Source organism: Tachysurus fulvidraco, chromosome 23 (genome assembly GCF_022655615.1).
Source record: "Tachysurus fulvidraco isolate hzauxx_2018 chromosome 23, HZAU_PFXX_2.0, whole genome shotgun sequence".
Taxonomy (NCBI): Eukaryota; Metazoa; Chordata; class Actinopteri; order Siluriformes; family Bagridae; genus Tachysurus; species Tachysurus fulvidraco.
The window spans coordinates 19,797,230-19,810,709 of NC_062540.1; the positions used below are offsets into that span (position 1 = coordinate 19,797,230).

A 13,480-nucleotide genomic window follows, 5' to 3' on the forward strand; every position below is an offset into this window, starting at 1 on the left:
CTATCCATCCATCCATCCATCCATCCATCCATCCATCCATCCATCCATGTACCCATTCTTCCCTTTATCAATCCATCTATCCATTTGTATGTTCATCAATTCATCCATCCATTTCTGTAGTGATTATTCTACACAGGGTTGCAGAGAAACTGTAGTTTATCCCAAGATATTTCAGGCACAAGACAAGGAACACCCTGGAGATTACATGAGACAAACACTACAGAGAATATAGAGAGACCGATCACATACGTTGTCGTCCATGTTTGCGAGACTCATCACCTAATCACATATAAGCAACTGGCTGTAGTTTGTTTTAACTAAGTGCGATGCTTTAAGTCGGAACGTTGCTGGAAAAAAAGGCCCATGTTTCTAACTGATCACTGAAATGTGACCCGATGTCAGCAGTGTGCTTTCACATAATGATCCATGTCCTGTTTAAAGACTTTTGTAGTAATGCAGGCTGTATAAGCAAAACTCTGTCATTTCCATGGAGAGGAAAAGTTTGTTACTTTTATTATCAGTTGTAAAAACCTGCTCTGAGAAGCATACAGCTCATAAATAAAGAAAAATAAAGATTAGGAAGCCCAAATGTCATTAAATCCCTACATATGGGTACAATAATTCTAGATATAAATTTCTGTGTATCGATTTATTAAAGGCTGTTTTTAAATGCAGTAAAAAAAAATGTTCAAAAATCTGAAGATTCAAACTACTACAGTACTTAATGCAGTCATATAATTTCAAACCACTTATTTGAGTTGCTAGTAAATTATCAGCCGTCTCTGAAACCTCACTCGAGAGGGAATTTCATGAGACCTGGCTGAAAAACATTCCCTAAATGAAAGGAACCTGTTCTACTTTGCTGTAAATGCCACCGTTTTATGAGATCCATATGGACACCATAAAAAGATGGTTATATACGTGTGCCAGACTATTGAAGCGATGAAGTAAATGTCCTTGAAATGTGTTGGAGTAGTGTGGGTTATGTGGAAGCCCATTTTGCTCATTCTGCAAGCGAATCGTAAAAATTTCGATTTGACGATATTTAAACCTCCGTTACGTGCTTTGAAGTCCGCTACTTTCGCACTCGAAGGGCTGCATTTAGTTTCGTTCGAGACGTTATCTATCGACGCGTATCGACTTTAACCAGAGATATTTTTTTTAACGTTTAAAGCATTACCAAAAACCCGAAGAAGTCGAGAGCAATGGCTTCTGGATGAGCTGGGGGGGAAAAAAGCGCCTGAGAGTAAATGTTTCTATCAAAACGTTTTGCAAAAAAAATCGATGGTGGCGCTTGAAAATTGCCCATGAAGCGTCTGCGATGGCGCATCCATTCAGCCCGAGGCCTGGTGCTTTTGTGTATTGGTGAAGTATATTAGAGCTACAAGAAAAACACAAGACGATTCTCAGGTTCGACGTTCTATCAGGCGTCTCGCTTGGCTTCCAATGTAATTATAGATACGTAAACGTCTTAGCACCGCTCGCGCTTTTAAGTGCTTTTCCTAATTCACTTCAAAACAAAGATCGTTCTCATGTTGCCGGGTTACGTAGGTAAGAGACGTGTTTAAAAAAAATATAGACGGAGAGACAAATAAAATGTTTTGGTAAGATGATGGCTGTATGCGCAAGAAATCGCATTTACGGCACGCGATCTCGAATAGGCGACTCGTGGATGTGAGTAAATTCAGAATGCACGCGTTACGAGTGAAAAAAATGGACTTCATATTCGGTCATGGCAGAAGAAGAAGAAAAACGAAGCAGCCAGGCCTCTCATGCTGAGAACAAGCTGTTCATCGGGAAGGGTGTGAGATTTTCTGTTGATGTAGCCAGAGTTTGGCTTGAGGTTAAGGCTTTATTTACCAAAGAGTGAAAGACAAAGAGAGAGCGAGTGAGGAGAGAAATCAATGGCTCTCCGGTGCTGGAGGACTGTGAAGATCAATGGACACTCAAAAAAAAAAACTTCTGAAGAAGAAAAAAAAAAACAACAACATTGATTGCTCTACTGAAGAAGAAAGAAAACCACAAAACACACCTGTGTAGATGGGAAATTTACTCAACCCTTCAAGTGCTGTGTTTTTCAAGGGTTGCCATTATGGCTTTGCCTTTTTCCTGTTAAAAACAAAAAACAAAAAATCCTTCCTTCAGGATGTTTACTGAACTCGTTTACGAGCTCGAAAAGATCCATGAAACATAATCAATCAGCTAAGACGTAAAGGGTTCGGTTTGTACTGATGAGGCTACGAGATTAACGCAGCTAACAAGTAAAGCACTATTCGGACGGGACTAGTTTTACCTGGGGATGTGGAGTAATGCGATTTTACCTCAGGACATCTGTAATATTAATTGGCCAATTCGCACGGGACAAGACATCTCAGTAAAACTAGCAGAAGTGGGAGGGGTAACTCGCTTTACACACCACAGTAACCTCCTTGTCGTCATGTGCGTATGACGTTGCTTCCTGTTTCAAGCGCCTCCATGCTTGAAAAACGTGCCAAAAACTACTTTTAAACAGGAAATGACGGAATTTTACCGTACATATTTACATCGGGTCTATTCAGACGGGATCAGTATCACCTGAGGTAATTTTTCCGGACCTTATTACAGAAGTTAAAAGTCGGCGTAATCTTTACTGACATTGTCCGTAATGATTACCGAGATGGCGCATTCGGACGGGACTAAAATCACAGAGAAGCTCTGGTAATAATTACTTTACCCCCCACGTCCCCACGTAGAACTAATCCCGTTCCGAATAGTGCTAATGTCAGTAAAGATTACGGCGACTTTTACCTTCTGCAAAAAGGTCTGGAAAAATTACCTCAGGTAATACTAATCCCGTCCGAAAAGACCCGCTGTAAGTATGTACGGTAAAATTCCGTCATTTCCTGTTTAAAAGTAGTTTTTGGCACGTTTGGCAAGCATGGAGGCGCTTGAAACAGGAAGCAACGTCATACGCACATGATGACAAGGAGGTTACTGTGGTGTGTAAAGCGAGTTACCCCTCCCACTTCTGCTAGTTTTACTGAGATGTCTTGTCCCGTGCGAATTGTCCAATTAATATTACAGATGTCCTGAGGTAAAATTGCATTACTCCACGTCCCCAGGTAGAACTAGTCCTGTCCGAATAGTGCTATTGTCCGTAATGATTACCGAGATGGCACATTCGGACGGGATTAAAATCACAGAGAAGCTCTGGTAATTATTACTTTACCCCCACGTCCCCAGGTAAAACTAATCCCGTCCGAATAGTGCTTATGACTGGTCATTTTCAGCTGTCATTACTGATGCACCTCAGAACCTAAAGGAACACATATTAAAGGTACTGTACTATTAACATATAATTAGCTAGTTAGCTGCATTAATACAGATTCGGGGATGTGATGATGAAGTGCATTAACACGTCATTGGCGAACATCTTTCTGTTAAGCTGTGGTGTTTTGTCTTGTATCATGAAGGATTATTCTGGTTCTTGTCTACATGGAGTAAACAGAGGAGTTACATAACAGATTTGCACCAGATTTAAACAATCTGGAACCTCTGAGCCCCTGAAATGGCTAATAATACACATAACATTCCCTTTGTTAATACCGACAGAACTGATCAACTGGCTCTGTATTGTATATATACAGTACTATAAAGTTGACTTTTTTTAATGCTAGTTTGTTTGTTAGAAAGTTTTCAAAGTCCATTCCTGTATTTAATACAAAAACAACAGAACCAAGCATTAAAACTCTATCAGTTTCGTAACACTGACTCTGTGCAGGAGGTAGATGGAGTGATGTCACTCATTTCTTAGACAGATGACAAAACATCCCATTATGCTAGGGATTGCCTTCATAGGTCATTAGGCAAGGTGGTTATCAGACAGGACCAGTCAACCCTGCTATGAGAAATGGAGTCATGCATACTTGCTTTCTCTCTGTCTCCTTGTCTCTACATTGTCTCATTTTGCCACAGTATGGGTTCACCTTTGCTGCTATTCTCTTTGTTTACTATTCCTTCGACTGCTTCTTTATTCCATCTCTATTTTCTACCTCTGAGAATTTGAGCAGGGTTTTTGTCTCTTTCATTTAACAAGGGAGGAACTTGATGAGGTTTAGGATGAGATCAGGATGTTTGACTGAAGGAGGTGTGTCTCTGGGTCAGTCTCAGTGAAGGAGGCGTGGCCTCGGTATCTATACGTCTCAGTGAAGGAGGCGTGGCCTCGGTATCTATCCGTCTAAGTGAAGAAGGCGTGGCCTCTGTATCTAACCGTCTCAGTGTAGGAGGCGTGGCCTCGGTATCTATCCGTCTAAGTGAAGAAGGTGTGGCCTCGGTACCTAACCGTCTCAGTGTAGGAGGCGTGGCCTCGGTATCTATCCATCTCAGAGATGAAGGCGTGGCCTCGGTATCTATCCGTCTCAGTGAAGAAGGCGTGGCATTTCTCTGTATTAGAAGACACTTTTCTTGTCACCCAAATTTAAAAACTTTGAGGAAATTAACAAATTAACATTCCTTAATAACTTGTTTTAAAACATTTTACGACTGTAGATTCCTTCATGCTTTCAAAAAAAAAAATAATAATCACTCACACACTACAGACAATTTTCCAGAGATGCCAATCAACCTACCATGCATGTTTTTGGACCGAGGGAGGAAACCGGAGTACCCGGAGGAAACCATCGAGGCACGGGGAGAATAGTAATAGGAAGTTTTTGGGAAAAGTGCAGATGTTTTACTTCATAGCATCAAACAGAACTTCTGAATCTGTATGTTTTATAGCTTTGTATCATAACGATCATTAAACTGGCCAAGTCACGTCCTGTTAGTTTAAACTGCTGCTGCGTTTAAGATTTTTCTATCAATCCATCTGATATTTCTTATCCTATAAATGAGCCCAAATTCTATAATGTAAATCTGATTTCCTCCGAATCGTTTAGTAATATTAGTGATTTTTCTTTCATCACCGAGGTACTTCCTCTTCTTCTCATTCTTCAGGTTCCACTTAATCTCATTTTAAATATACTAGTGCATTCTTGATTTCATCATATCTTTCCTTTTTATTACAATTTTCTCTGATTAATTATTTTAATTTGTCTTGTCTGGGTCTCTCTTTTGCTCTCTTAAATCCCAGCTTAGCTATCGTGTGAAACTAAACGGAAAATTTCAGAGTCGTTCTAGATAGAAACAGAAGGACGCTTAGCTGTGATAAAGCACGGCGGAACGTAAATCTGAAGTTTCTCCCCGCTGTGAGTCCTCAGCGTCTGCATTAAGAGACAAACAATAGCGAGCTAGTCTTGTGCAGAAGCCTCAGCGTGAATCCCTGTGTACTGGTGGGTGGCAGGACGAGACGATGGTGCCATACAGATGCTATTAAACAAGGAAGAAGAGGACTTAAAGTCCAACACGAACCATCAGCATGGCTCACTGACTTCCTGTTTACGGCCATGTTTACACCGCTGGTGTGGATCTGAGCTGGCTGCTCGTTAGGCTTCCTAAGACTCTTTTTATTCTTTTCTAACTCAGGCTGTCTTTCTTCCTCTTGTTTTGCTTCATTTCTTGTCGGGGGCTTTGGACTAACCCTACACCCCCGAGAGACATTTCTCAAAGGATTCCTCTTTGGGTTTTAACAAGGACCCCTGGCTGGGCATCACATCTTTTAAAAAACACTCCTATTTTTCAATCACTGTATCTGTATCTCCATGTTTGCCCCTTGTTATACAACAAAGCGTTTTCGACTTGCGGCCTCCCGGGACGAGATTAGACCCGTAGGGATGTACGAGCTAGAACAACATGTACTTAAAGTTAAAATTTGCAGAGAAAACATGAAAGAAGCGTAGCAGTGAATCCTAGTTTGTATTGTATACGTTTGATTCTGTGGAATTGTAATTAGGCTACGAAGCTAATGTAGCTAAGAATCTTGCTCAGAAAGACATTTTAAAGCTAAGCGATGTTGACACTATTCATGGAATTGCAGGGAAACGTATCGATGTTGAACATCCAAAAAAAACGATCGTCATCGTCACATCCAGTTGACTTCATGTCAAAAAAAAAAGTCTGGTTTGAGTCAGATTTAGAGAAATGACTTTGGGTGAAACAGACTTCCATTAGCTACATTAGCATGAGAGCAGCGGTGCAAAGAATAAATAAAAGGACGCCAATATGTTTTGGCTACTCAAATTAATGTAAAATAGTTTGACAAATGAACACTGCGGAGGTGCCAAAATTGATAACAAGAAAACTGTATCATGAGCCAGACAGGAAAAACGATGACTACAGTAATTCATTCATTCATTCTCTACCGCTTATCCAAACTTCTCGGGTCACGGGAAGCCTGTGCCTATCTCAGGCGTCATCGGGCATCGAGGCAGGATACACTCTGGACGGAGTGCCAACCCATCACAGGGCACATGACTACAGTAATGATTAGCAAATATCAGTAGATAAAATTTATAGCTACAGTATTTAAAGAGGTGAGGTGTCTGGTTTAGCTGCTATGTAATAATTAGCAACCTTTCCTTTTTTATTGACAAAAGAGTCTACAGTCTCACCTTCCTTTTTTCCGTTGCCTCACAAGACAAGGTTTGTGAGATCACAGGTCAAAGTTCACCTAGACAGATGCAGACAAAAAAACGCAACCTTTCCACCTTTACCATGTCCCTTCCCCTTAAGAAATTTTGACAGGTTGGTAGTTATTAGTAAAACTCTGAATTATGAATTCATTTCAAGTTAAAGTAAGAGAGAGAGAGAGAGAGAGAGAGAGACACAGAGAGAGAGAGAGAGAGAGAGAGAGAGAGAGATTTTCAACACAAACCTTTTTTTTTTCTTCTTCAAATAAACAGTATAAGAAAGCAAGTCCATATTTGTACACTAAAGACACCAGACCTTTCCCAAAGCATCTTATTGCATCTCTCTCTCTCTCTCTCTCTCTCTCTCTCTCTCTCTCTCTCTCTCTCTCTCTCTCTCTCTCACACACTCTCTCTCTATTTCAAATCTACCCCTTTAACATCCAACGTAGAAGACAGATAGATCATTTTATTAATCCCAGAGGGAATTCACATTTCTCGCTAAAAATGAACCTATGATCAGACCGGAGTTCTTATAAAGCCGTGTGAGTAAATAAAGAACAAAACCAATCTTAATCCAAAGCACAGAGTCTGTAAGAGTCTTTCAGTAGCGCAGTGATGCAGAGTTTTCAGATTCCTGGAGTGCAGAACTTTACAAATCTGAGCACTTATTTATTTACTTTATTTATCCGTGCGGCTTCAAGAAAACCTCAAACCTCCGCCTTAATGCCTCAGCAAATCCTGCCTCATCTTTATGCTTCAGAAAACTAGCGGTTTCCCTGCCGGAATGTAATTTTCTGCAATCTTAGACGCTCATGTTGATCGCCACACTGACAGAGCTGGAATGTAAAGTGTGTGAGCGCTGGCACCGAATAATGATACGGCACGGGAGACACGTGGAAGCGAGACGAGTCAACACACTGATGAAACACTCAGAGGGTGTAAACCGCCTCCATCTTTTCAGGCCTCGCTGAGCTTTCTGCTCATGCTGTGGAGACGCTAGGAACATGTGCTATGTGTGATGTCTAAACAGTGTTTTTCTTTTCTTAAAGCAATCCCAATTCAAAGATGTTGTTCAATGTAATGCCTCGCGTGCCAAGTATTGCGCAAAAATGTGCAACAATCCACCAAATATTCATCACGAGAACGATCAAAACACGACAATGACGAGCTAAGTGCACAACATTTATCCGTAGCTTAGAAATGTAGCTAAACATTAAAGCTAGTGCATTTTTTTTAAATGCACATGTTGAAATGCACTGAGGTAAATGTCAGCCTGTAGCTAAGCTAGTTAGCTAAATCGTTAGCTCAACCAACATCCTACATAACATGTGTAATAAAGTTAGATAAAGTCTTGTTGCGAACATCTAGTAGCTAACACTGCAGATAAACGTGGAAAGAAAAATACATAAGAATTAGATTTCTACCTACAAAGGCAGATAAAGAAGACATTCGTAGGAACTAACTAGCATTGACAGATAGCTTTTCAAAGTGAACGAGGGAAAGAAATGTTAGCATAATGATTTACTACATTTTAAAATGTTATCGTAGCAAAGTAGTCTATCGTGATAAGACTAAACTGAAAGATTTGTACATACTGTATCTTCTTAGCAAGAGGCTAATTTTAACAGCTTGCATTTCAACATATAAATAAGACCCAGACATTACATTAGCATGTTCTAACTAACCTTTCAACATGTAGAAAGGAAAGATATTTTAGCATAATGATTAATTACATATTAACTGCACATACATGTAGAAAGAAAAAATGCTAGCATAACAAATCAATCTATACTTTACACTGTTGTCAGGATGAAGAAAAAGGAACATTAACACAAATTGTCTTAGCAAGAGGATCGTTTTAACGGATATCAATATTTACTTGGGAATGAAATATTCATTCATTCATTTATTTTCTACCGCTTATCCGAACTTCTCGGGTCACGGGGAGCCTGTGCCTATCTCAGGCGTCATCGGGCATCGAGGCAGGATACACCCTGGACGGAGTGCCAACCCATCGCAGGGCACACACACACTCTCATTCACTCACACACACACACACAACGGACAATTTTCCAGAGATGCCAATCAACCTACCATGCATGTCTTTGGACCGGGGGAGGAAACCGGAATACCCGGAGGAAACCCCCGAGGCACGGGGAGAACATGCAAACTCCACACACACAAGGCGGAGGCGGGAATCGAACCCCCAACCCTGGAGGTGTGAGGCGAACGTGCTAACCACTAAGCCACCGTGGAAAGAAATATTAGCATTATAATTAGTTGCAGGTTAAACTGACCACACTAGAAAAGTAAAAGTAAAACAAACGTATAGTTTACCTCACTGTACTACCAAATAAGAAAGTAATAAAATAAATGAGCTGATTACCAATATGCTCTAAGGTAACAGAAACACACCGCACTCCAACACACACAGAAAAAATACATTATTATTATTATTAAAAGAGCTGTATTAAACATAGATTGAAAATACACTGCTTTGGCTTAAAGCTAATATATTTTTGTCTACAGGTTGGAGTTATAGCTTGTTGCTAAGATACTCGACTCATTTGCTAGATTAATGACTAAACAAAGGGTTAAATGTACCAGACTGAACTCTGATAACTCTGATAATGAGCTGAATCAGGCCAAAGAACACTTGTATGTGTGTGATAAGCAGGCGTTACAGTAGTATATTTATGTGCATGTGTGTGGGATGCTTAAGAACCCACGCCGGGGAAACATTGGTTTTATTTATTTTTTTTCCATTGAGCCTCTGTACCAGCAGTAGGCCATCACAGCACAGTCATAATCACATCACGAAGACACACACTAATCACCTCCAAAGCCTCCTTATGACAAGAGCCGGCGAATGGGGTGGCTAATATATGCTAAGCTGCTTAGTGTGGGTCTTGTACCCAACCCTGAAGCCTCTGCTACAGTCATAAATACATTTAAAGGGGGAGAAAAGGGTTCTCTGGATGGTCTTCTGTGTAAAGCTCTTAGCATTTCGATGCTGAAGATGGATGGTATTTGAATAAAAAAAAATTAAATTAACAAGATTTAACTTGTATTATGAGGTGTGTCCTGAAGGCTAGTTTATGATAGCAAGGTTCTAACTGAAAGTAAAATTTCATGTCATGTAACTCTAGAACATGCTGTTAGTATTGACCATACATCAAAAAGAAAAGTCGCTATGATTTGACTAAGCTAGTCTATTTATCCCAGAATTCCCAGATTCTGTTTTACCCCTATTGGCCCCTATGTTTCCTCAGCTTGATGTTCTCAGGACCCTAAGACATGGATTGAGTTGCGTTCTAGCTGATCATATTGGTAGTGGGTCTGAAACATGGAACATAGGAGATGATTTTTGTAGGACAAAAGTCATGAGAATATAGGATCTTCTGAACAGAGTGGTCAAGAGAACCTGAGGGTCATGTGAACAAAGACCTTGGACCATTAAGCATTCCTCGGATGTCCGCTTGGTAGAACATTGAGACAACAAGAAAGAGCTTCATTAAGCTCAAGTAAGCTAAAATATTTAATGATCCACTAAACCTTTGGTTCACCGTTGAAACACTAATAGTGTGGAAACAAAGAACCGTAGAATTATAGGACCCCATGGGAACAGAGAGATCTATGTTTCAGGGCTACCTATTTCCAAGGCCCTATGTTCCTCCGAAGCCCTCAAAAATCAACAGGGTCCTGGGAATATGGGGCAATATGGAACCCTGGTGAAGGACAGGGTTTTTCGGGTTGTCTCTTTGGGCAAACTACAGCAGTGTGTTCCCTTATAAGAAATGGTTCTCATTAGAATACTTTCTGTAATGCCCCTTTTCCACCGAGGCAGTTCGAGTGCTGGTTCGGAGCCAGAGCCTAATTTACTACCAGTTCTTTCTGTTTCGACAGCCAAAGCACCGGCTCCGAACCAGGAAAAGTGGTTTTTAAGTAGCACCAAAACGTTGCTGGTCTAGACTTAAGAACCGCTTGCGTTAGGGGCTGTGGGCGGGGCTATGGGCGGGGCTACTGTTAACTTACCTTAAGTATACTAATGTTTATTACACTTTTACTTTACCGTGATATGATACATTATCAGCACACATGATAGTAGGTAGCTACATGCTAAGGCTAAATGTTTTTCTGTGTTAACGATAAAATAACGTTATGTACTTTATCGATTACAACCTCCGTTTATACAGATTACACGGAGCTGCACGTACACGTTTTATTCGCCGCGTTTGGATGCCGATGTAGGTTCGCAAAGCCATGAACATTAACAGTAAAGCAACATCCGCCATTGTTGTTGTGTTTGTGTTTGTCGCTGCTGCGCTAACGTCGCTGGGACACGTGATACGTATACAGTGACGTCACACTCGGCGCTGTGATGCTCTCTAGCCGGTGGAAAGGCAAACCGGTTCTTAGAAGGTTCGCCAGTGGAACCAACTTTGAACCAGCACTAGCGCTCGCTCTCAACCAGCACCTGGTTGTTTCCGCTGGAAAAGAGGCATAAGGAGAAGTCGTGGCTTAATTGTTAGAGAGTCTGACTCCTAACCCTAAGGTTGTGAGTTCGGGCCGGCAATACCACGACTGAGGTGCCCTTGAGCAAGGCACCGAATCCCCCAACTGCTCCCCAAGCGCCGCAGCATAAATGCCTGCCCACTGCTCCGGGTGTGTGTTTACTGCTGTGTGTGTGAACTTTGGATGGGTTAAATGCAGTGAACAAATTCGGAGTATGGGTCGCCATACTTAGCCGTATATCACGCTACTTTCAAGCTAAGATCCTATTTTTTGAGTCATCAAAGCAAAGGTCCTTGGAACTCTTGGATATAGGAATTAGGCCACACAGAATTAAAATACTGAAGCATAGCAACCATTTCCTAGACAACATTATTCTACAAAAATTGTTTCTGGGAATATTGTACTTCAGATGCAAAGGAACTTCGAATATAGGATCTTGGGGAACATTGAAGCTAAGATAATCAAAAGCCATCACAAAAAAGGGTCACTAAATGTTGGACCCCAGAGAGTTTTCCAGTTGTCCCACTAGGGGGACCCTTTAAGGCTGTTTGTTGTGTGTTTTCTTATCAGAAAGGTTTCAACATTGGGGACTGAAACATAGAATTTTGGAGATGTTTTTCCTAATTGATTTGAATATACTGTAAGAATCATGGCATAGGTCTCTGGAAGTATAGGATCCTGGAACCATGTGGTAATGGGAATATATGATGTAGGGGCCAAGGGAATTGAACAGAATTTTTCCTTCTTTTCAGAATGCAATATCCCCAACTTTTCAAATGAACCCTTAGAGAAAACATATTCATTGGTGTCCGGAATCAAAGGACCTTGGAACTCTCGAGGGTTCATCATGGGATTAGAACATGCGAACATGCAGCATGACAAAACAGAAAAGGAGTGGACTTACGCTGACGAGCATCTGTGGAAAGGGACCTCGGGAGTTCTCCGGCACGTTGATTGGTGGAATGACCCAGTCTCGCTTCTGCCTCTGCAACTCGCTGGAGCTCGAGTTCTGCCTTGACGGGAACCTGATAACGACTTCCTGCGTCCTCGTGTCCTCCTGTCCTCTTGCCATGTAATTACCTGTCATTTCCTGTAAAATAAAACGGCAGGAGATGCACGGATGAATAACATGAGGAGGTCAGCGGGGGAAAGTGTGTGATAAACCTCTCTCTGTACCGAGCAGATGGACGCAGTTTCTCTTCCTCATCCTGTCGTTTAAAAGCTGTAAACATCACTATAGCCGTATTCGAAATTTATACTCCTGCCATCGTCGGCCAGGGATGCCGCGAAGGCAGAGGCAGAAAGCTGTCAGCTATGGCTTCTTGTTTTTCTCTTGTTGTTCTAAATGAAGTGCTGTTTGCAAACTTGTCAGAATGTTTGATGAACTGATGAACTTTAAGAACTGTTTTGTATATTTTAAACCCTTGCTTTCTTTTTCTTTTCCAAACTGAGATATATAATGTGTATGCTGCATGCTAAAAATAAATCAGTATTTTTTCTGGACTCTGCCATTAGCTTTTGTTCAGCCAGCCAGCTCAAATCCAATTTTGTCCAATAACAGCTAAATGGGTTATAACTTGTCATTGAAATGTCCCATTTTCAATAAAGTCTGTGGGACATTTTCATCCTGTTCAATGCTTTTAAACGCCAATTAACTGTACAGTTGTAAATTCACTGTATAATCACCTTTACAGTCAATTTGCTACTATGATTCTATTAAATCTTTAAAAAAAAAAGTGCTTGGACCCCGACAATCGCTGCAATATAGAGAACATTCAGAAGGAACTAATAATGAACTGATATTCATTTTTTTTCAGGAAGCTTCATGGACAATCTGGTTGAGAACTGACGTGTACAGAATGACAGCGTTCATACTTCAGTGGGCGTGGACATTTCAGTACAGGCCACGCCCATTTCTCCATTCTGAGTTTAGAGAGCGGCATCGAATTAAGCTCCAAATTTGTACATAAGCATCAGTTAGTGTAAAATCTAATTGCATTGTAGATGGACATTGACACTAAAGTGGCTATTATTATTTATTTTTTTTAAATTGTTAATTTTATATTTTTCCATTATCTCCATTTTAGCCAGAGGGTTAAAATGAAAAAAATGGTTAAAATGCAAAATTGGTTTCATGTGTGTCATGTACACATTATTGTGTGTGTGTGTGTGTGTGTGTGTGTGTGTGTGTGTGTGTGTGTGTGTGTGTGTGTGTGTGTGTGTGTGTGTGTGTGTGTGTATGTGTGTGTGTGTGTGTGTGTTCTCTTTTTGGATGTTTTCTAGATGAAAATTCATTGTCTGTTGTTTCCTCTGGTACCAGTATAAAAGAAGAAGAAGAAGAAGAAGAAGAAGAAGAAGAAGAAGAAGAAGAAGAAGAAAGGGAAGAAGGGACAAAACTAGAAGTACAAAGAAAGAGAAAT

General features: G+C 40.7%; 1 protein-coding gene across 1 annotated transcript in view; it reads right to left on the bottom strand.

Annotated features, from left to right (window-relative positions):
* LOC113640011 (cadherin-4-like) overlaps window positions 1-13,480 on the bottom strand; it is a 194,803-nt gene that overhangs the window by 75,785 nt on the left and 105,538 nt on the right. Inside the window, exon 3 of the mRNA XM_047807156.1 lies at window positions 11,965-12,150. Within this exon, the coding sequence (XP_047663112.1) occupies window positions 11,965-12,150 (186 nt within the window). The remainder of the gene's footprint in view (window positions 1-11,964; window positions 12,151-13,480) is intronic.